Source organism: Gopherus evgoodei, chromosome 17 (assembly GCF_007399415.2).
Source record: "Gopherus evgoodei ecotype Sinaloan lineage chromosome 17, rGopEvg1_v1.p, whole genome shotgun sequence".
NCBI classification, from domain to species: Eukaryota; Metazoa; Chordata; order Testudines; family Testudinidae; genus Gopherus; species Gopherus evgoodei.
In genome coordinates this window covers 5,272,942-5,298,059 of record NC_044338.1, presented here as the reverse complement: position 1 = coordinate 5,298,059, position 25,118 = coordinate 5,272,942, and the positions used below count along the sequence as shown (strand labels likewise).

The following is a 25,118-nucleotide window of genomic DNA, read 5'->3' as shown; positions in this document are numbered from 1 at the left end:
GACGAAAACAGAAAAGTAGATCCATGCTTTTAATATTTGAAAACTTTATTTTCTCAAATGAGCACCAACACATATTGTAAATCTGACAAACAGTATGCCTCCCTCTAATACTGAAGAACTATGTACAATGTACAAAGACACAGAGGTGAATACAAATTATCTAAAAACAAAACAATTGCATTTATTACCGAAGCAATATGACCTGAAACAATATGCCAAAAATATAGTTAAATCAAAACAAAGAAATAAAAGTATACACAGTTTGTAAACACAAGAGCATCAATAGACAGGCTGGTATTGGAAATATTGTCTCTTCATTTTGTCAGTGGGAAAGCACTCCCATTTCTTTATGAAAAACAAAACAAAGGATGTGTACAGTTTGTAACTACAAGAATAGCTTATTTGTGATTGTACCTTACACAACATCATTCTGCTTGCATTTAAATGTCAATTTTTTTTGTTTTATATTAAATGTGATTTTATTTTCCCTTCCTGTTTGTTCTTTTAAAACAGGATTCTTCCAAATCAATGCGTAACATTTTTGTTTCTGAACGTTCCATTTCTCAGGCCTCTCATCTGGCAAGGAAAGCTCTTACTACTTAGCTGAGCTCTGCATTTCAAATCTGTTTATCCAACAGGATACTTGTCCAAGAACTGGTTCATATAGAAATGAAATGCATGATTAATACACTCATGTATCAATTAGGAAAATGCATAAAAAGAAAATTCTTAGCTGATCCTCACAAGAACCACAGAGTCCACGTGCAGGTTTTGTTGCCTTTAAAATGTGTGCACCAAAAAGAGAAAATAAAAGTGTGTGCAACAGTTACTCAGCATGGCAAATAGCTCCTTACTCAACAAAACGCAGTCTAATGATTTGTGCTGTTGGTCCACTTTGAGATAAACAAGAAGACCAATGAAATAAAAATTAAGGGAGAGAGGGGAAGGAAAAAAAGGCAAAGAGGAGAGGGGAAAGAACTTTACTGCCAGAAATGTAAACTTTTACTTTAATTCATTATGTAGCAGCCTGGTTTATTTATATTAAAAACAAAATTAAAACCAGGATCCACATCCAAAAATATATGCAAAGCAAATCAGAATTCCTGATTAGTTAGAATTCTCTGTCCCCTACCCGCCACTGCCCCAAGCAATGGGAAATAAAGATTCTGAGATTGCAACTTAAATTCACTTCCACATTCTAAATCTTCATTATTTATTTCATTCTAGCCAATACTGGTGCAAAAGAATATTTCAGGCCCAGATCCTGCAATCAGATTGACTTAGGCAGATCTATGCACTTACACGGAGCCCCACTGACATTAAAGAGACTCCATATAGGAATTAAGGTCTTCCCAAGTGGATCTAATTGCAAGTGAGGGGCCTCAGGCACTGACTGAGGAAGGTACTGAAGCATGTGAATACCTTTAAACACATGTGCATTCAGATGTGCCTAAAGTTACACACATGCTTCAGCACCTTCCTGAATTGGGGGCCTGTTTGTAACCTGGCAATGGCCTGTATAGGAGGTAATTTCTGCCGGATGGAACTAGAGGTTATTCGTCCTTTTTCTGCCTTGTCCAGGTGAAAAGTGTAGCAACTTAAGAAAACAGCTATTTATGATTGTTGTTTCCCTTTAAGCATATTTTCCAACTAAGACAGAGGAAACAGTATAATTTAAAAACAAAACAAAAAAAGTGCTCTCAGGGGTGGGTTCTGAGAAAACAGCACCAAATATATTATTTTTTTTTAAAAATTAAATATTATTTACAAAAGTATATTTCACAAGATAATGCTTATTATGTTCTGTATATATTATCATCTGAATATTTATTACAGGGTCACGATTCCACACAGAATAATCTGCCTGAGCAAAACATTTAAAACCTACCAAAGTTTAGCTTTGGGGTACACTGGCTGTGATGTAAACTCAGGGGTGCCCAGAATTTGCACTGCCAAAGGGCCTTGGTGGCAGCTTGCTAGAAACTAAAGGGGGAGGGGAGTTAGGGGGGCAGAAAATGGAGCAAAACTTGCAGTTTTCATTTTTGCTGAGGCTGCCACTCATGGAGACTACAAATCCCAGTATGCAGTGCTCCACCGTGATCTGGACAGTGGATGCTGGGGGATGCTCGCTCTCTGAACTGCAGCTCCACCTTGGAAATGAAGGGCATGCCTTGCCCATCCTTCGATGTAACTAACTGGCTACTGTTAACTGACTCGACCAATGACATGCAAGTGGTGTGGTTCTTTAGCAATGTTCTGAATCTATTGTTTTGCAACTAATCAACTGAGAATGCCCTGATTGTTATAGCCTATAAATTTCATCACTCTGTTTTGTTTTCAACTCCCAATACTATCATATGTCTTAATACAGCAGGTCACAGATGAGTTAACAGTGGACCTTACATCATAAGAAGCACTTTAGGTTTAGCCGACATGCGGGAGAACAAATATTAAATGAGCCTAGCAGGCCATTTTTACTTATCTCTTTGTACAGTGTATAAAAATCAACCTATAGTCAAGTGCGTGCCTGCGTGTGCACGTATGCGTGCAATTGCGTACTTTGCATACCAGGATTTGAGGATCTGGGCCCAGATCCTCAACTGATTTAAACTGGTGTAGCACCACGAAGTCAAGGAAACTAAGCCAATTTACATTAACTGAGGATCTGGCCACAAATATTCAAATTTACAGTGGTCGCCATAAAAATGCAATTTATGTAAATTGTTACTGCGTATTGCCATCTGAGATATTACTTCTTGTTCTTGGTACACAAAGAATAAAAACGGTTGCATCTGACACTATTCTGTGCTCTTAATTTTTAAGAGGTACAGTGTATCCTACACTAATGATGCAAAAAATTACAATTTATAGGGGTAACGCTGCAGTATTTGAGACTGAATACTGGAGGATTATTATAAGTATGTTGGCTTTTTGTTGGCTATCATTGTAGTGCATAAAATTATACTCATTCAGGGAAGATTAGCAGAGTCTAGGTATGGCTCTGTATCCCATCTGCACACAAGCTATTGTGGGTTATCCCTTATTTCTCCAATTTCAGATCAGATCGCTTTAAAGACTGTTTTCAAGGAAAGATAAGAGCTTTTCAAAGAAAGCAAATAACTCTTACTGGCCAAAACCAACAAAACGTTGAGTGGAAAGGGCAATGAAGAGAAGGCCAATCCCAGAGTCAACAAGCTAATGGGTACTGAGGAATTATTTTCGTTGAAGGTAGCGGTGATGGAGCGGAATGAGGATGATGGAAGTAGAGTCTACCAGAAGTCAAAGATGAAGTGGTCTTGTTATTCACTTCAGATAGGGTGAAGGCAGAAGCCACCTCCTAACTCAATGGCCAAAGAAGGCATTTGGTACATCCCTTCCAGAAGCAACACTCAGTCTCCATCTTGTCACCTATTTCTGGGTAATAACCAAATGTTACCAGTGATGCCATGGATCCCACACTCATCTAGTGAGCAGCAGAGAAAACACCCATTTTTCACATGAGCTATTCAGGTTTTAATCACTGGTACTGAACATAGAAGTCTAATCCCACTTCTAACTAGTCTCTCTCTCTCTGCATTCCCCCCGACACTCCCCCACTTACCAGCAAATGTGTTTTTGAAATCCTCTTAACTCTGCTAACCTGAATATTGGAGAAAAAGGCGGCATTAGGTTCTAATCATCAGAAGGTTCAATTTCATAAGGAGCTATGAACCCCTGCACATTATTTTTCACTCCCTGGATTGAGAGGGATTTTCCCCAGAGAATTAACCTACTTCAAAAGAATTCCACGAACAAAAAGAATTCACTCAATGGATAATACTAATTCAGTTAAATAGTCTTGTGTTCTGCACCAGATACTGACTGGACTGTTGTAGAGGAAGCTTTGCACTGTCATTTATGTGTATACTATCTTCTTTCATACATATTCTCCCCCTCTCCCACACCAACAACATAAAGATGGTCCATAAAAATTAATTTACATAAATTAAAGTAGGACTTGTCCGCTGCAGTTAGATGTCAAAACTTCTTCTCCCCCTACAACTCCGAGGCTACCCCATTTGGGGAATGCTAAGTTTCAGTCTTCCAGAGTATGAAACAGGTTTTTTAAAAAGCCAGGAGTCAAGGTTGGGAGGGATACATCAGGGCTTGAAATAGCCACCTGTGAAATATGATATTAAACAGCCACCAGAGCCATTTACTGTTCCATCACATCTCTGATGGATTCAAAGAGTGGAGCTGATGGCTGGAGTCTGAAATTTTAGAGCGCCTATTAAAGCCATTTTCCCATTACATATTAAGATGACTGGATCCCAAGCTATAACATTGCCAATGGGAAACAGATTCGCCCTAATGGCACACAGTAAGGATTGGAAAATTAAGCTGGCATCATATGTTTCTGGGTTTGCCTACAGCCCTCTCCCCATTTTCCTAGCACATGCCCATATTCTTGCATGTCTGTCATATCTTCTAAACTGCAGCACCATCCCCACTACATTACATGATTCGAAGACTCCTCCCCTCAGTTGCCCAGGATCAGAATTTTGTTTCCTCAGCAATGCTGAGATCGTAACCATGCTCTGATGGGACGGTTTGCCCATCCGCTATGAAACAGGAGGAGGAGGAGGAGGGAGAAGCAGAAGGAGAGAGCTTGGGGAATCTCTCTAGCCATCAAGCTCCACAACAATAAGTTCACAAAAGGCGACTGTGTGAATAGTATGAAACAACCTATCAAAAGATGGAATTGCACATCAGTTTCAGGAATTAGCTAGCAAGGGGCTTTTGGTTACAAGTTGTGCTCAGCCAGCTTAATCTGGAGCTCTGCCTCTGGAACAGCAGGTTCGAGATTCAGAGAGAATGCAGTCATGAGGTATATTTCTGTCCATAGTTTCAAACCTTGGTTACCAGGACTTAAAGGAAAAGCAGTTTTGTTCCTGCTTACTTCCCCTCCTGCCCCCGTCCCCTTCTTCTCTCCTCCTGCCCAAAACTCTGGTCTCCCTCCCACACTGAGACCCTCTGATAAAATGCCAATGAAGAGCCAACTTCAGTTTGTACTTTGACATTCATAAACATGGAATGCTGTCAGGCATTTGGTGCATTCTCTTAGCCAACGCCAGAACATAGAGAGAAGCAGCCAGGGTCAATTCACAAACAGATAAAAAGCAAAGAGACGGAGAGACAGAAATTTAGAGGCCAGTCACCAATAAAGATGGAGAAGGGTGTGAAGATGCTCCCAAATGGCAGAGCCTCTAAATGCATGGAACCAAGCGTTCGGTCACTCTCTCACTCTTGGATATAATGTTCTGTTGGATGGCATTCTCTTACACGCTGGTTTGGCTGGGCTTTTCCCTTTCAATCCCAGCCATTATCCTTGATCATGTGAGCTAGTTCGATGATGTATTTGCCTTCTTTATACTTCTGGCTGCTCTCAAAAGCATGTTCCTGAAAAATAACACACACACAAAGAAAGTGGAGTTAGCAGGCGACTTGAGAGGTATGGAAAAAGAAAGTGCAATCTAGTGATTAGAGCAGAGGTCTGGGCGTCAGGAGTCATGCATTCCTCTCTCAGCTCTGGGGCATACGGTGCAGGAATATGGGACCCTGCTGATTTTCAGGAAACTTTTTGTTTTCAGGAATCCTAGACTCTAGTCCCACTCACACCACTGGCTCACTGGTGCCTGGACTTTGGTAAGTCCCTTAACCTCTCACTGCCTCCTGTTAGACCAGGGTTCTCAAATTATTCCCATAGTCTATACTACATCTTTATAAAGAGATTATCTTGTGGACACCTCTCGTCCCAAATGCGTAACATCCCTAGAGCAGCTCAAATAATTGTTAATATGAAAAAAGTAACATTCATTTTTAGCTGTCTTTAATGTGATTTACCAGTGGAAACACAGAGAAGAAATCAGGATCGTGTGACCAGCCACCTCTCTGCAGGCCACCAGCAAGTGCTCCACGGATCACGTTTGGGAACCATTCAGTTAGGCAACTAGAGTATAGCTTCACTGCATTTGGGAGTGTGTCTCCCAGCCCAAATAGACAGACATGTACTAGCTCCACTTCAGCTAGTGTGCTAAAAACAGCAGTGTGGACACTGCGACAAGAGCAGTGACTATGTATAGTAACATATGGCCTCTGGCACAAAGACCTTACAGTCTAAATATTCAAGACAGACAAAAGGTGTCAGGAAAAACAGAGGCACAGAGAGGGGACCCAATAGATCATTTGAAGAGCCAGGAAGAGAACCCAGGTTTCTGACTCCCACTTCAGTGGTCTGCCTCATCATACACACATCTTCAAAAAGGATAGGGACAAATGCATCCACACGAACAATAAACGATACTCACATATTTCCAGCCCAGTGTGGTTTTGCAGTTTTCACAATAAATGTCTGCAACTGCGTGTAATCCTGTTAGTAACACCCGTTCCTCTGCGGGGCCGCAACCCACATTCACTCTGTGAGGGAAGGGAAGAGAAAGATATGGTTCCTATCAAAGTATTGTTTCCTTTTTGCATACTGCAAGAACCTTTGCAGCAATTTTGTTGCAGTACTGGAAAATATAAACTGGAATCTCTAATAATAAGTGCTACAGCTATTCTAAAAATAGAACTTTCCTTTCACAAGAAATTTTGATACTTCAAAATTATGTTCTGTTCCATATCAGAATGAAGAGATGAAATATTGAATATTTTCACTCAATGAAAAATTCCTAAAAACACTGAGCTGGAGAATCTCAGTGTTTTCTACTGAAATGAAATAATTTGACATTTCAGAGTGAAATTTTCATTTTGATTTTCATGAATGGACAACAGGACATTTTTTTTTAAATCCACGTATTCCCAAGGCAAATGCTAATCTCCAGAAAACCATATTTGTCTAAAGGAGATTCTTTTCAATTAAAATTATTTGCCAGCTCTAAAAAAAGCCATTAGTATTTAGCACTTCTATATGTCTTTATATTTACAAAGCTTTGACTGATTGGTCTTCACCACATCCCCTGAGAAGTGATTATTTCTCAATCCTATGACTAAAAAACTCTTATCCAGCCCCTTATCTGAAACCTAAAGGCAAAGTCAAGTGTGAATTAGTGCTGTTTCCTTTTAGCCACTCTAAAGCAATGATGCAAGCTCATAAGTCAGTGCCTTCCTGTCAAAAAAAAGGCAACTCTTTCTCCTTATTTTAACCTCAGGGTGATATATATTTGTATCCCAAAAGATGGAGCAATGACATTTATGAAGTAACACTCACACTGAATTGAAGAGGTATGCTCGCCCTTGGCTTCCTTGAAAGGACTAAAAGGCAAGAAAACAGAAATCAGTCGGTTGATAGGAAGCCATCCTGTGCATGAACAGTACCCAGATACCAATGTTATTGACTTCAAAGGGAAGTTGGAGCAACTGATAGTGGAGTTCTGAGAAATGCACATTATTACACTATGCAAGATAGAGAAGGCAAAGAATGAAACATCCATGGAAGATGAAAGCTGATTAATGAAAGTCTGTCCTGGAAATGGAAATTGAAAAAGCCTGTCTCAAATTCTAATGCATGCACATTTTAAAAGGGACACTGGCAGCCTACTTGGAACCTTACCTGCTTAATTATCACTTGAGATTATCAGGCCTTGCAGGACTGTGAAAATCCAATGTATTTTTCACAAATTAAACTCTATGCTGCTTGTTTGTTTTCTGACTTCTGGTAAAAACTAAAAGTTGGTCAGTTTCACTTCCTGATTCTCATGCACCACTTCAATGCCACTGCTTATGGGTTTCCAATCTCAAACAAACCTTACCCCCAAATTATTATTTTAAATTCTGTTTCTAAAAACAAAACCTAAAATTTGGACCTAAGCTACCTGACAGCATTGCTTCAATATTTTGAACATGGCTCTGACGGTTTGAAGTGTCTCCATCCATGAAGGAGGCACAGAAATACATGTTATTACTATTATTTATATCCTCATCAGGGACCAGGGCCCCACTGTGCTATGTGCTGTACACATATATATTGAAAAAGACAACTCTGGTCCAATGAGCTGACAATCTAAGACCCCAGTCTTGCAAAGCTTTATGCAGATACTTAAATGTATGCACTTTAAGCAGCCCCACAGATGCCAATGGGATTACTTACAATGCACAGTTAAGTGCCTTTCTAAGGCCAGGTCTACACTACAAATTTATATCAGTAAAATTACATTGCTCAGGGGTGTGAAAAATCCACAGCCCTAAGCAACTCAATTATACCAGTCTAACCCCCGAAATTCTCCCGTTGATTAGCTACCACCTCTTGCGGAGGTGGATTAACTATATTGACGGGAGAAGCTCTCCTGTTGGTGTAGTAGCATCTTCACTAAAGCGTTACAGTAGTGCAGCTGTGCCACTGCAGTTTTTAAAGTGTAAACCTGCCCTGAGTCTTTTCAGGATCAGAGCCTAAACCAGGGGTAGGCAACCTATGGCACGGGTGCCGAAGGCGGCACATGAGCTGATTTTCAGTGGCATTCACACAGGCTGGGTCCTGGCCACAGGTCTGAGGGGCTCTGCATTTTAATTTAATTTTAAATGAAGCTTCTTAAACATTTAAAAAGCCTTATTTACTTTACATACAACAATAGTTTAGTTATATATTATAGACTTATAGAAAGAGACCTTCTAAAAACGTTAAATTGTATTACTGGCATGTGAAACCTTAAATTAGAGTGAATAAATGAAGATTCAGCACAGCACTTCTGAAAGGTTGCTGATCTCTGGCCTAAACATATGACAAGAGACATCTGAGTAGAGATAAACAAACAAGGAAAGGGAAGGATAAGAGAGCAATGAAACTGTCACATTTGGCAGCATTAGCAGCAATTGTGGCATTCCCAGTGCCTGGGCATATAACCTTCACAATGATAAAACAGTATTTTGCAATGAAAGGTTGGCAGCAACGACCACCTCTGACTGGGACACTTCAATAACGCTGCTTCCAAGCACCTACTAGCTCAATTTGTATCTGGCCTGTAATATTACCTGCAACAATGCCTTGCTGACAGGAGCAGCTAATAGTGAAGCAATACAACCTGTGTTTCAATGTGCTTTGACAAGCGCCAATTGAATTAAAGATTTTGACCTTCCCCATAATTCTCCCTCCTCACAACTGTTAAGGTGAGGGAGGTGGTGCAGACTAGGTAATAACAAGGTAACATTACTCTGTGTATAGATGACATGCACACCCAGTGACAGAGGTGTGGCATCCATAACCGTGCTCTGTAGAAGCATTAGTGTTTGGTTTTGTTTATGACTGCTCTATTTGCAGGTCAAAGAGAAAAGGAGGCTCAGGTGAGTGGAGACAATACAAAGGGAGAGCGACTGGGTCAGAATGGGTAAAGGCTACTTTGCCAGGAGGGCAGATTTCAAGGTTTAAATGAATTTTATCCCCTTGGCAGTTTGTCTCATTCGGGGGGATGTGAACAGCTTGCAGCAGTGGGGCTGGCTCCAACTAATACAGAAGGGATCACTACACAAGGTCCTGTTCTTCCACGGAATTCACTCAGCAAGATTTGTGACAGGGTACGGCAAATGCCAAAATGCCCATTGTCCCCCAGACAGAAAGGCCACAACCCAGCCGCAGTGCCTTGTTCCACACTGTTCTCTTCATGCCATGTAATTTACGCTAACACAATGCGTCTCTCTCTCTCTCCTTCTAGTGGATAAGCCACGTATAAAGGTTTATGAGTGTTGATGCACTCAAGCTAACAGTCCCAATCCTTTAGCTTAGGCACTAGCAGCAGATGTTTTCAGATCCAGGGTTGCCAAATTCAATCCCTACAGACGACCCCCCAACAACGAAGGTCACTATATTTAGTTTAGGGAAGGCTCCATCTTCCCAAAGAGAATGTAGCACATGGTATAATGTTTGAAAATACAGAGTGATTGGAAATGTCAGATTAATCCAGGAGGTATTTCTTCTCTGCACAAGCGTCGGTGTAAGTGTTGGTGGCGCACAGAGCTTTAATGATCTTAACCAGAGAGAACCCCTGCATCACACATCCTATTCATTTCAGATACATGCAGGAGAAATTTACTGAACAGTGTATGAGATTAAATTCATTAAAGTCTGGGTTTAAACCCCCCTCAACAAGAGAGCACGTTCCGCCCCCTCTGGCTGCAACTCAGTGTATTTCTTGGCACTGAGCTACTTTTCAGTGACAGCACCATGGAGCCTGCAGAAAGATCTATGCCTGCAAGCATGCAGCAAGAGAGCATGTGGGTAAAAGCAGTGCTGTGGGGCAAGCTGACAAAACACCATATCCAGCACTAGAGCTGCCTGAGAGGCTCAGATGGCAGCAATGACCCTGCCAACTACAGAGGAACTGCCTGCCAAGATGATTCAGACAGAAGCCCAAGATTAGCTGCCAATATTGGGGAAAAGAGATTTGTGGGCTCGGAGGAGATGCCTGAGGCACCTCTGCGCTCTCTTGGCATAAGCCCCGGATCCTGTGCAGTGAGAAATGCCTCATTTCCCAAGAAGCAAATTAACTAGGACACATGCCTCAAGCATGTTTGTGAAATTGTATTTATTAGAGCAGCTTCTTTAAATCTCTCCTCAGCACTGAAGTCCTGTATTATTATTCTCATCTGTATGATACCGCCCAATCTAACTGTATCTGAGCTGACAGTGCTACAGAATACCTGGTGCACTGAACACTATGCCAATGTAGGATAAATAAAGATGAGACTCTGTAAGCTAATGGCCTTCATGCCAAGGCTGTCTCCCCTTTGGAAGGACTAAACTGGGGCTGGCTCTGTGTTGTGCTCTACAATGACATGTGCAAAAGGCATTTATTCTCCAGGCTGCAAGAACTGCATAGAGGTTCTATGAATTTGGATGGATGGATCCTGGGTGGGTGATATGCATCAAGGAGGAGGGATCCTCAGGGACACAGGCCCTTGCCACTAATCAAAGCAGGATGAGAGCAGCTAAAACTCACTAACCTTCCACTCCCTCCCAGTAAATAGTTTTCCATAAACACCAAAGTGATCGAGTTTGCCAATAACAACAGCTATGGGAGGAGAGTTTTACTGGAACAGAAATAGCAGTTTCCATTATTGCTGGCTATCAGTCAGCCTTTAATAAAGAACAAAACCAAGCCCTTAAGCTTTGCGTCAGAGGCTCCCTGAACATTACTTCAGCCAATTGCTAGAGGATTGTGGTGTCCTCCTGGTGGGCCCCGTCCTTCTACTTTAGGTTAGGACATGATCTAGATAAGATCCTGAAGATCTTTGGGCCTTTTGTTCTGGAGAACCACTATTTTCTCTCAATGGCATCTCTACCTTATAGTGCCCCAAATGAAGCACTCATCCCCTGGTTTGAAGTATAGCCAATAATGCTCCACATAGTCACCACAGACAGTCACTATGCATAGTGCACCTATGCAAAGGGTCTCCACCAGCTTGAAGAGGACACCAAAGGATGATCAACTTCACCACCTATCAGCCGTGGTTTTCCTATTTCCCTTCCAGCCACAAGCTTGCAACTCTCACCTGAGTATGCCGCCTTTATTGCCCACCCAAAGACACTAATATTAGTCAGCAGCTGTTGCCTAAGGATGTTGCTGTCACTGAAATGCACTCTCTTTACCATCAGTCTATGGCCACTGCACAATACTGTCACCTTCAGGGATGCGAGGCTGGAGCTTCCCACATCCCAGTGCTCAGCATTTGGTGCTGCTGATGCTGTGTTTCAAGAAACATCCCCCCCAGCCCAGGGGGATTTTGCAAATGCAGATAGAGAGAAAGTGATGAAAAGGGAACAGGTGTGTCATATTTTGGGCTTGTATCCTCAACACATTCCCTTTACAATCCAATAAAACCCAGTGGGGTGGCCAGAACCTCCTCTTTCTGTTCCATTTCTAGAAGGATTGATGTGCTGCAGTGATTATGATGAAGTCGCAGGAAAACTATCGTATCCTAATCTAAGCAGACATTCCCTGCACAGTTCCCCCCGCCCCAACTCTTCTGCAAAACACATTTGCTTTATATCAAGTAGTGACAGCCAGTAATGTGGATAGTTTCCATGTCATGCATTTTTTCAAAGCAGATTTTGTGATGTGAATTAAAATTAAAAACATTTATTTATATTATACACACATACACACACACACACAATCCAGACTTCTTCCCCTCTAAAACAACAGCTCCCAGGACATACTTTCCAATCCAACTCAAAGAAATTGAAAGGATTTTTTTTGTTTCCCATTGAAAGGCCAAGCCATATTTTTCTCTCCTTTGCTAATTTCAGAAGTTTGGCTAGAAACACAGCCCGCCACGCTTGCAACAGAATTCTCCCTCCCTTCTTCCCCTTCCCAATCAATGTCTAGACTTTTTGGTTAGGAGGTACAAATGAGAAAATATACATAATCTTCATCTTGACTATCAGTATTCAAATCCCCTTCTGCATCTGGGAGCTCCATTCAGCATGTAGACATCTAAAATGGGTACCTAGGTAATGCCCTAAACAGGTGATTTGAATATCCAATGGAGACTCATGAGGCAATGAGATAGGCATTCACGCACCATCAAGAGCAAAGTTCCTATCATGCCAAAATACCCTATCCTGCAGCCCTTCTCTCACTAAGTGCTCAATTCCTCACTTTCTTGCCACAAGAAATGGAGTCAATAGCTGAGTCCAGATTTCAAACAGCCACAAGCTTGGAATTATTTCAATCTGCGGTTTTGTTTTGGTCCGTTTGCTAAATTCTGATCTGGATTTAAAGTGTCCAAATTTCTGCCATTCTGATTAAATTTATATTCTACCCTCTGAAAAACAGGTGCTGCTCTTCCAGGACTTTCTTGAGCGGAGCAATACTGCATGGGACAAGTATAGATTAAAATAGAGACAAGGCTGTTCATTTTCTTTTCCTACCATCTTGTCCAAAGCTCTATTTGCTTACCACCTCAATCACCTGCTTGTACCTTCCCAATTCTTTACTGGCAGTGACCACTGGATGCAAGGAGGGAATCTTTCATCTATAGTCTGCACTGCAGCAGAAACCTATGAAATGTGAATATGAAGCAAACACACACACACACACACACACCCCTTCTACCTTTCCTAGTAGTAAGGATTTCCCTTACACTCACTCAGCAGTCCCATGCATTGAACAGATGACAGGATTAATTTCCCAAAGCTTTTGTGATGGAGTTAGACAATAGCACAAAATGTGATTAGCACCAGCTGGAAGACCAAGCAGCAGCTGCCAGACATGGCACCATGATCCTAGCAGACCAGATCAGGAAAAGAACACATCTACCTACACCAAGCACGCAGCCTCTACACAACCCAATGAAACAAAGGTGAAAAGGTAATTGGTCCCACTGAAATCCAAGAGGAGAAAGGAATCTGCAGCCTCACCACATTGGTTAGCTATGTGAAAGCTACAATTAAGTCTCATTGCCAGAACAAGTTCAGGAATAGAAAGACCAATGTTTGTGCTGGAGCTCTAGGGAAGTCTACGTTGTCTGAGTGTAATGGGAGGGGACAGTGAAGGGAGGCGCCAGCTGATCAGATACTTATATGGAGGACAGTTTTATTGTGCCCTGTTATTTTCCTGTCAAGACAGAATGATGAAAAGAACAGAGCGGGAAAGGCATATTGGGAGCTCCTAGATTTAAAGCATCCCTTATATTCATAGGTGAAAAAAAAATCATCCAATTATTCTATTCAGAAAGAGCTTTGTTCTCTCTCTCCCTCTGCCCTATGTACACTCCTTTTATTTTTTAAATTACTAAGGACATTTGCATGAAGACAGTCTCTGCTCCTGACTCTGCATTTAAACTCTTAAGCAGAGAGTCTGTTTTCATGCTAATGTCCCTCAAGGGGACACAGTGTGATAGAGGCTTAAAGTGGAGCCAACTGGGTCTCATGCAAGTCCTTGCAGATGAGGGGGTGTTGTTACATGTTAAGCCATCTGAGTTGTAAAATTTCCTTTTGAACTGATGAACACTGCTCTCTTATACCATTCTACTGAGGCTCTTATACCATGCCCATCAGCGTGGTATTTTTGTGAGTGACATACCCACCATCTCTGTAAGAGCACTATATGCCCTGCCAGCGATAAAGAAGAGGAGTGGAAAAAAATGGTCACTAGAAGTCACTGGACTCGATGCCACAGATACCCTGTGTGACCTGGGGCAAGTCACAATCTTTCTGTGCCTTTAATATGTCCTTTCCCCCTCCCTTTGTCTGTCTTGTTTATTGAGATGGTAAGCTCTTTGGGGCAGGGACTGTTTCTTACTGTGTATATTTATAGTGCCCTACAATGGGGTTCCTATCTTGCTTATGGCTTCCAACTGCAAGCAACTAACACCACCTAGCTCTTTTCTCCCATAGATCGGAAAGCAATCTACCAAAGGGGTAAGTATCATTATCCCCATTACAGATGGAGAAACAGAGAGAGGTGAAATGGCTTGCCCTAGGTCAACCAGCAAGCCAGCAGGAGGGCCAGATAGAGACTCCAAGTCTTCTGAGGCTTATTCCAATGCTCTATCCACATACTCAACCCCCCCCAACCCCCACGGAAGAATCTATTTAGGTTCATGTATTGCACTCGTCACCCAGACCCACACAATAAACTAGGCTAATACTCAGCATTTAGGTGATACTTTCCTTCTTCAAGGGGCTTTAATAAATACAGCTTTGCTGATTTAAACTTTCTGACCACAGTGTGGTTCCAAGTTTCCCACCAAGCACCAGCTTGTTCTTGAGATACTGTATTTCAGGGTTTCTTCGGTGAAAATGTGGACTTGATAAAAAACAAAGTAAAACTATTCCTATCACAGTCAAAGAGTGAACAAATCCAATAGCAAAACAGTGTGCTTTGGTCTCTCATGATAATATTTTATTTTGAGGACTCCATTATATAAATGGGGAGCAGAATCTGTTTGTGTGTCCCCCACCCCACAGCATTGCAGAGATATTTTATTTTCCACATCCACATCCCATTAATATCTATCCCAGCTGAAGGCTCCTTTATGGAGAACTCCAGCCAATTCTCTTTGCAACAAACCTGACTGAAGCTGTTAGAAGAGCCTGAGGCCATGTCTACATCTAAAATTTTGCAGCGCTGGTTGTTACAGCTGTATTAGTACAGCTGTATAGGGCCAGCGCTGCAGAGTGGCCACACTTACAGCAACCAGCGCTGCAAGTGGTGTTAGCTGTGGCCACACTGCAGCGCTGTTGGGCGGCTTCAAGGGGGGTTCGGGGAACGCAAGAGCAAACCGGGAAAGGAGACCAGCTTCGCCGCGGTTTGCTCTCGCGTTCCCCGAACCACCCTGCAAACCGCAGGGAAGGAGACCTGCTTGTTCGGGGAACAAGAGAGCAAACCGGGAAAGGAGACCAGCTTCGCCGCGGTTTGCTCTCGCGTTCTCCGAACCACCCTGCAAACCGCAGGGAAGGAGACCTGCTTGTTCGGGGAATGAGAGAGCAAACCGGGAAAGGAGACCAGCTTCGCCGCGGTTTGCTCTCGCGTTCCCGGAACCACCCAGCAAACCTCAGGGAAGGAGACCTGCTTGCTCGGGGTTCGGGGAACGTGAGAGCAAGCCGGGGAAGGAGACCAGCTTGATTACCAGAGGCTTCCTCAGGTATGCTGCGATACCTGCTTATTCCACGGAGGTCAAGAAAAGCGCTGGTAAGTGTCTATACTTGATTACCAGCGCTGGATCACCAGCGCTGGATCCTCTACACCCGAGAGAAAACGGGAGTACGGCCAGCGCTGCAAACAGGGAGTTTCAGCGCTGGTGGTGCCCTGTAGATGTGTACACCTCCTAAGTTGCAGCGCTGTAACTCCCTCAACAGCGCTGCAACTTTCTGATGTAGACAAGCCCTGAGTGTTTCCAGTTATTAGCACCACAGAAGATGGGTCTAAATGTGAGTTCCAATGTAAATTCATTTCCAGTGCTTTTCCCATTATCCTGTTAACCCTGGCAGCAATGGGTGTTTGCAGCTGACAAAGTCTTTGATTAGCCCCAGAGAGAAACTCAATTACCATAGAAACATTTAGCTGAATTCAGAGAGGAAAGGTCAGCTCAGCTGAAGGATTTGATCCCATCAGGGTGAGAGAATAATTCAGATCTATTTTTAGTCAGAACCCCCAATTCTGACTCCCAGTAGGCATTCAGAGATTGCTTTTCTAATATTGCTGATCACATCCGTTTTCTTTATACAACCTGTTTTGTAAATGCTCTACAGCTCAGTTCAGTTCTCTTACACCTGTCTGATAATTTTTATCATACTGAATTACATGCAAGTGTGGACTATATTCAACCTCACTCACCATGGCCAATGGGTTGCCAAGGGTGGTCTATCAGAGCCAAATTTGGTCCACTGGTAGGCTTTAATGAGCTCTAATATTTATTATTTACACCACTGTCAAGCCAAAGTGTTCAAAAATCACGAGTCACACCAAAAGGGGATGATGACACATCAAACAATAAGATTGGCTTAAAAACCATGAGATGTTTTTAAAACAACAAAATTTGGGCTACTTTATATTTGCCTTCCAGTGTCTTTGCTTTCAGGGTGCTGCACTCTCTTCATGTGTTGGAGCTTCTCTCTCTAACCATCAGGGCTGAGTGACACTTACTATTTTATTTACTTTTAAGCTAGGATTCTCCTTCAGTTTTTTGCTTCTAGCAGTTTAGGGCATTAAGGAAAAACACCAAACATCATGAGACTCGATATAAAAAAATTGCAAAAATTGGCAACACTCTTAATGGTAACCCCGAGAAGCCAGAACTAAGATCAGGGCCCCATTGTGCCGAGTGCTGTATAGACACATAGTACGACAAGGAGAAAGGAAGTATTAACACCCCCATTTTGCAGATGGATAAGAGAGGCCCAATCACCTTGAATTCAAGGGAAGTCTTTCTAATTATTTCAGTTCAGCCTAAGGACTAGATTTGTAAAGGTATTTAGATGCCGAACTCTCACTGATTTCAGTGGGAATTAAGTGCCTAAACACCTATAACAATTTGGCCCTAAGTGACTTGCTAAAGTCAAATGGGAAGTCTGTAGCTGGGCAAGGAGAGCTCCTGCGTCTCAGTTCTGTGCCCTGAACACAAGGGCCCCAGGGCCTAACAATATATGTATCAGAGGCAACTAAAGGTTTATTTTTACCAATCTGGGCTGCAGTTTGGTAACAACTTTGGCCAAGTCACCAGTCTCAACAAGAATCTGTGGCAGTATCCTGGTTAAATAAGACCGGGATCGAAGAGGCATGTGCAAAGGACGTTTCATCTTTATATTAGGCAACTCCTGCACAAATTATTTGCAAACGTGGGCATTAAAAACACCTTTGGCCACCTTATTTTCAGAGAGCAAACATATAACGCTCATTCCTGGATTTGACACAGATCTAGTACTGGAGTTGATGAAGAGTTACTGAGTAAAATCTTCATGCAGTTTAACCTGCGGCCAGGCCTAGCTTGTCAGATTAGAATATAAGAGACTACAGACTGACTTCAGTCCTGCAGGTATTCCCAATTCCCACTCCCCCACGCACCACAGTAGCTCCTTGTTTCTAAACATTAGTATTTCCATCTTCCCTTTTCTATCCTAAAGCAGAAGCATTAGCCATTTTATGTGCACAATTGTGCCAGTTCCAAATTGGATTCCTGTACTGCAGAAACAGAGCCAACTAGTTGATCAGCAGCAAGACAGAGCTCTGGCTTGTTCGTGTCATTACAACACTAGTGTATGCAGCAAAGGGATGCTCCATCACCAATGCAGTCCTGTTTGTCAGAAGAATTTATTTACCTTCCTTACCCCTCTCCCCTTTCTTCTTCCAGCCCCAGCTCTAATCTGCTGGTAACCCACTTGCTAAGCAGTATCACCAGAAAGCTCAGCTTGAAGAGCATCTTTCAGGCCCACTGACTGAATAGGCAAAAATGATCTGAGGGCAAGAAACAATCTTTCCATAGATTTATAGTAACCAGTATCCTTGGCCCTAGTGCTAGGTTTGTGACGATTTAGGAGTTTGTGAGTTAACAGCTTGAACTTTAATGGAAAGAAAGATGGGAAGATGTAATTCTAAAATGTGCTGTGGGCTCTGGAATTCTGTGCTGTGAAATTAAATGACTTGCCTTTCTCCAATCTGCGCCAGTTGCTCTCAAGTCTTTCCGGAGTAAGTACAAGTTTAATGAGCTAGGTCCTAACTCATGACTGACTGCAGAATCCTCTCCAGGTTCCATTAATTCCACTTGTCCTCCAGCACATTAGGGACCATGAATGGTCAAATGAAACTTTGAGCCAATTCTGCTCTGTCTATGTTACATATAGAATCAGATCAGGGGACCTGGTTACAACACTATTCCATCTTGCAGTGCAGATGTGGCCTAACTCCATTGCAACCATGTTCCTGAGTTTCAGCATTGGTCCGTAATGCTATCTGAGCCCCAAGTAGAAGTGGAATTACAGTGAGTTGGCCAAACTCATCTCTGGGTTAATTAAATTACTTCAGTTTGGCCTATGTAAATTATTCCTCTGTCAGTTTCAACTGAATGCAATATTCTCTTCAGTTTCCTCTCTTATTGCTACTGTGCAACATTAAACAGCTTTCACCTCAGAAAGAGCTGCATTTCAGGTATGGAGTAAGCGAGCCCTATGTGCTGCTCTGTTATTCTTTGTAATGAAAGGCAATAGGTAGTAGAGAAATTGAGACATTATTTAGTGATTATTCCATTAGCCAGCAGCTGCAAGTGCCCGCTAAACCCCTCAGTTCTATCCGCACCCAAATGGCACTGAGCTTGCTCTAGAAGCTCAGTTGGCTAGTGTCATGCTGCTGATAAACACTTTTTGTCCAAACAGGAAACATCTCAGCCTTTCCCTGCACAGGATAGGTGGGGAGAGACTGAGGGCAACGACGGTACTAAGGGTCTATCCACATACACACTAAACTACCACCTGCTATATCAGTGCCACTACCACCATCCCAAGGGAGCTAAATTCTCTGATGCCAGCCAAAGTCTGATAGGATGTCACTTTTGACTGAGAAAAAGCTCACCACCAGCAAGTGGAGTATTTAGACAGGTCTCTCAGCCAGGTATGCTGAAATGGAGACTTACCTCACACTACCCAGCACATCATAACAAATCGATGCCCCCCCCCCCCCCCAAGAACTGTGTAGTTGTCACTATGCTGCATCTGATTCTGTGCAATAGGGGGCAGCAGTGTACACCCATACAGTAGCCACTACATTGTTAATGAAGTGGTGACTTCATATCCACAGCCTCTCTTTCACTGGAGGAATGATTTTGCACCAGCTGGCTCTCTAGTCCTTGTCTCATTCTGTCACATAATGGAAGAAACCTAAAAGCTTAAGACTGGGATTCCGAAAGGGGTTTAAGGGCATTAGTTCCTCAGTTCACCCTGAAAGACAATCAAAGTCAGGCTTCTAACCATTTTAGGCCCCTTTGTAAATCACAGTCTAAGGGCCTACTAGCCTTTGTCTTCAGGCTTTGCACTATTGACAAACCCAAGCATTCAAGGGTCTGGCTTCAAAAAAACATCAGACTGGCTTTAAAAATCATGTGTCAGAGTCAGACTCAGGACTCACAATTTGTTAGACCACTCTGTTTATTAGCACAGTGCTCTGCTACCACCACCCAGGTAAGGTGAGCACTATGCAAGACCCACACTACATTATTTTATAGAATACAAAGGGCACAAACTTGACAAGATAACAAAGGGAGCAGAACTGACAAGTTTCCCTGAGGCTAGACATACATAGTTAATTTCCTTACTAACTTTTACCAATCTCCGGTTAATGTTTCACCATTAGCTTAAGTGGACTCATTGTTTATGCCTTAATTTTTCTTTTCCTGACACCTGTATTTTAACATTCCTCATTTCTGCTTAAAAAGGTACATACAGCATTTCTTTAATCCTTTCTATTTTTACAATATAATTCATTCTACTTTCACACATGACAAAAAAATTAAATGTGGATTTTATTATTTTTTTTAAACTTGCCTCCTGATATTTGAGCTTTCAGAGTTAATGTCTTCCACCTTAAACTGGCAATTATGAAGGCTAGAAAATACTTTAAAAAAATAAATCAAGATTTTTTTTTTTCCATATTCCCCTGATTCAAGGAGCTGGGTCTTTCAAAAAAAAAAAATTGCAAGACTCATGATTAAATAATGGAAGCTGGCAACAATGGCTGGAAATACATATTTAGGAGCACCAAGGGAAATGTAGCCTTAGCTAGGAGGAAATAGCCTTAGGTCACTGTACACAGTGCAACTTCAGTACTAGAGGTATTCAGTTGTTTCGAAGAAAAATGGAAAATAGCTGGGTTCATGCAGGTACTGATCAGATCAGAAAGGAGCCATGAAAGGGTGCCCTATGCTGTTTACTGGGATGGCAGCATCGGAAAGGCATGTCAGCATAACCAGGAGGCAACACCCATGCCATACTGGGGCTGCTTTGCTTTCAGGCAGTACAATGGATTCAAGTTGGTCAGTGTCCAGAAACAATTTCACCATTACCTAATCAGTTCATATGTCAGTCTGATCACCCATTAGTGTCAGGAGGGATGTGACTTTTTCCAAAGATTTTTTTTTTTTTTAAATAGTGTCCAAGCAATTTTTAGAGAGGTAGGGGGAAGAGCACTTCAGAGCTGATGGGATTAGTGAATGTCAGTAATTGGAAAAATACTGAAGGTTGGGGAGTTTTCCATGCATACACATTCCTAATAGCCATTTACTCTGCAGAGCTGAAGGCTGGGGAAGGCTCAGTTCAGTGTTTCAAAACACAAAAAGTAGATACAAATCAACCTGTTCCCAACCTCCACACACACCCCCAGAAGCCAAAAATTTAACTCAAATGCAGTGTTGCTAACTCTCATGATTTTATCATGAGGCGTGGCTATCTCATGTTATTATTAAAGCTCAAACTCCTGGAGTCATGTGATGTTTTTTAAAAGCCTTGAGTTTTTAAAACAAACAAAACAAAAAAACAGAAAAGCAAATTTCTAGCCCTCACACTTGCCGAGAAAAGCTTGAAAACACAAAATTATATAGGCTCAAAAACAGCAAGCAGATAAAAAAACACCCTAGATTTATTATTTTGTAAAACTTTCCTGATTTTTCCTCAGCCATGAAGTCTGAATGCTTGCAACTGGCACTACTGTAATCAAAACCTGGTTTTGTCTGCCAAAGGGATGAAAATACTCAAGGAAATAAAGCAGATGCAATTTTTAAAAATGATGCAGCCAAGTTGTGTAGACACATGACACCAGAGCCGCTTTGAGATAATTGACACATGGCTCACCCACAAACAGAAGAGAGAGCTGCCTTTGAAGATGTTAGCTGTGCTTGCTATACATACTCAGGCTCTGTAGGTGGGATGGGAATTTAGCACTAAGTCACCTCAGTCCTATGAATGGATTAATTCTATTCCTGCTGAATACGTTCTTATGCTCACAGATGCACCTTTTTCCTCCTCTCCTGCTGGGGGAGAACAGAGTGCTATATGGTTACTGCTGCACAGCTGACTAGCTTAGATAAAACTACTTCCTGTCTCAATGGTAATTCTCCTTTTTGGAGAGTAAAAGGAAATCCAGGTTTTTCTAACAAGCTCCATCAATCTTCTGGGGAGTATTCATGTATAGGCACAAATCAGTTAAACAACAAATGAGAGAGAGCAGCACAAAGGCTATTTATGATCATGTGAGAGGGCAGTTGACATGTGGCTTAGAATCCTTGCTTCACTTTCCATACCAATGTTCTAAGTTATGTTAGCCAAGCGATGCCACACCAGGAGCTGTGTTTAGTGCAGGCAGCACATACCCTTGTACCCTGGGAAGTAGAGGCCTGCTTAGGCCTAATTTTAGAGCCCAACCTAAACCCAACTAGACCACAGCCAACCTAAATCCTACCTGAGCACAAGAGCATCAAGTCATTTTCCATCCTGACCCAAACCCAAACCTTCCTCCAAAACTGTGTCAATGCCCATGCTTTACTCTTGGGCTTAGCCTGGCAGGGGCTTCTTCCTCCCTATGTCTCATGCCTGTGCTCTGGCTCTGATCACCTCCTGCCCATGGGCTCAGTGTGGGAGCAACCGCATGCCCCACTTGCGCACTTCAGCATGAAAGGTGCTGCAACTTATAGGCATGCTCCCTCCACAGCACAGAGAATGCAGCAAAGTGGCAGCAATTGGCAGGGCAGTAGGTGGTGGCCAGAGAGAACCTGACCAGAGCCATAGAGGATCAGGTTGTTTTCAGACTTGACCCATCCCAGCCGTTTGTAGCCTTGCATCCTGTCTGGCTCAAATCAGGTTGCAAGGCTGTGCTGGGAAGGCTGAAGGTTAATCAGTTTCAAAGCACAGATAATGGGAAGGAGTGTTACCTAGTACTCAGTGCTTTACCCAACTCTGATAGGTCACCTTGGCCAAATGGGTTGACTGTCCTGTGCGTTAATTTATCCATCAATGAAATGGGAACAACTGTTATGAGACAGTCCCTTCATGTTTGTAAAGCACATTGAGATACTCACATAGGAAGTGCTGTATTGAGAAGGAGTTTTATTACTGCCTGGCTTCATTACTTACAGGTAGAATACAAGGTCTATATTAATCCTCTGCCTCATTACAAACAGTTGAGAGGCATTATGATGTCTGGACGTGGTGGGCGCTGTTTAAGTACAGTGAGAGACAGTCCCTGCCCCAAAGAGCTTACAGTCTGAACAGACAAGACAAACAAAGGGTGGGAGGGGAAAAAGACACAGAGGGATGAAGTGACCTCCCCACAAGTTGACAGCTGGGAACTGAACCAGTATCTCCCAATGCCTCCTCCATTAAGCCAGATCGCAGAATTCTGCCATTTAAACCTTCCCCTCCATGACTTGAGGTTCTACAGGTACTGAGCATCCTCAGCTCCCCATGAAGTTGATGAGAGCTGCAGCTGCTTGGGACCTCTGATAATCAAGCCATCAACATCAGAACTAAAATGCAATGATGGAAGCCTCGGGACATGACAAGGGCACTTTGAAAAGATCCATTTCCACTTTACTACTATTTATTGTGAAGGATCTGGAAAAATAAAACCCAACAGAAGGCCCAGCTGTTTCTAGCTGGACACAAAGAGTAATGAAAAATGCCTTTTATTCCGGCAAGTCCGCAATTGCTGCAGCAGCTGCTGATTCTGCCTGCCCCCCCCCCCCAAATTTTGAATGCTGCTGTTATTCTGTAGGTTAGTGCCAGCTTAGTGTGTTCAACAACTGAGTCTCTTGTAAAGAGACTGGGAACGAGGGCAGGGCCCTTTTTTCTTTATAGATTTTAAAGATAAACACAGAACAGAGCTGGAATGATAGATGGAAACTACTAATGCAACACAGTAATATAAATTATTGCCTTAATAGTAACTGTCCATATGGTATTACTGGAACATTGCATTCTGTTAAGGCAGCCAGGAGGTTCATAAACAGCAACTGTGTGGCAGTATCTAGCATATAAAGTGCAGGCAGGGTCTTTTCTGTTTAAAAAAAAAAAAAATAAAGCTGTTCAATAGATAGAGAAAAGTGGGGGATTGACCCTCAGACAAGAATCATGACAGTGAACTAAGGCATTAGAAACCTTATCCTAATGCAGGGAAAAAAGAAAACAAAATTTATTTCCCCCTCCTCAGTCTGTCATGATGCCTAGATTTGTGTGCTCCTCCCATTTTAAGAGCAGGGATAGGGTATTAGTCCTCATTTTAATATCACTATTATGCCCTTGCATGAGGCTGAAAGAGCATGCTGCACACATTAAATGAAGCAGCCCTATAAAGGGAAGCACTATCCCCATCATGTAGATAGGTAAACAGAGACCCTGAAGGCACCAGGTTTCCCCAAGGTGCCACAGCATGACAGCAGTGGAGCTAGGATTAAAATGGAGGAGTCTTGCCTCTGAGTTTGTCAACACATGAAAATTATTCCAGAATAAAGTAGAGAGAATTTAAAGCAGAATTGCTCTTCCAAAATGAGTGTCTACACACATGGAGTTATTACAGAACAGTTTTTCTACTTACAAATTGACACCATGCCTTATTCTGGAGTAACTTTTTTGTGCAGAGGAGCCCTCACACTCTAACCCCTAGACAAGGCTCTGTAACTGGGACTGAAACCCAGGAGTCCTCACTTCAGATCCCTGCTAACTGGTTTATCCAAATTTGTTTTTCCATGGCTTCTTTCCTGCAAGTTAGGTACGTGGAGAGATCGATGATCTGAAATTCCAGTTTTCAGGGAAAGATGGGCTCGGTCTCAGCCTCCCTCTGTAACTGCGTATTCTAGCCTACCAGTTGGGCTTTAGCAGCAATGCCATAGTTCATTTTAAGAGGAGGAACACAGGATGAGTTTCCCGCTCTGTGGTTGCGTTTCAGTTCTGTCTGTTTCAACTCCATGGGCTAAGGGGTTTGACATAATCTTCCAGTTCAGAGCTGTAGCAGTTGATGGTCCTCACCTAGCCTGCAGCAGATTGAGCATAGGAATGAGTCTATCAACAATATGCAGAACAACAGAAACCAAGCTGCTGAGCAGATTTGCACACCACAGGCCAGAAGTAACAAGCAGTCCTGAGCAGATGCAATTCCCTCTCCTTACAGCATTTCCTCTTATCGAAAGGGAGAATGCAGTGGAAAAGTCTCCTCTGGTGGGTCAGGATCATCTCCACTTGAGGGCACATTTATAGTAGAGGGAGGACTGGCCCGCCATTGCATTTCCTTAACACAATAACAATCTACAATTAGTGCCTCCTTATGAGGCCAGAAGAAGAGTCCTCATGCTCTAGCTGAGGTTTAAAAGCTATGTGATTTTTAAAAATGCTGCACTATCAATTTGGAGGACAGTTTTCCCTGCTAACACACTCCTCAAACCAGGCAGCAATTCCTCCTCTTGATATTAGAAGCAGCAAAAAACACTCAAGAGGCTCAGAGCTGAACAACTTCAGTCTTCAGGAGTTTGCAGCAAAAATTAAAAAACCCCCACAGAGATGATTCACTACCCTGCAGCCCTGGTGGCTCCCTGGGTAATAAATGGGAATGAGATTTTATTTATGCCCAGATCATTAATACTAAGGAGGAGGAAGCTGCAGATCATGGGATGCT

The 25,118-nt window shown here is 42.5% G+C and overlaps 1 protein-coding gene across 12 annotated transcripts in view; it reads right to left on the bottom strand.

The window, feature by feature from the left end:
• Nucleotides 1-25,118, bottom strand: part of YPEL2 (yippee like 2) — a 119,621-nt gene that overhangs the window by 82,264 nt on the left and 12,239 nt on the right. For 5 of the 12 annotated variants that reach the window (XR_003996953.1, XR_003996951.1, XR_003996952.1 and 2 more), the window contains exons 2-4: nucleotides 7,250-7,293; nucleotides 6,348-6,456; nucleotides 3,602-5,439 (exon numbers count right to left, since the gene is read on the bottom strand). Coding sequence is in view for 3 of the 12 variants with exons in the window: in XM_030536614.1 (XP_030392474.1) it covers nucleotides 5,350-5,439; nucleotides 6,348-6,456; nucleotides 7,250-7,293 (243 nt within the window). In the remaining 9 variants the exon portion in view is untranslated. Of the gene's footprint in view, nucleotides 1-295; nucleotides 5,440-6,347; nucleotides 6,457-7,249; nucleotides 7,294-25,118 lie in introns of those variants that run through there. The other 7 variants (XR_003996958.1, XR_003996960.1, XR_003996956.1 and 4 more) reach the window with 7 other exon arrangements.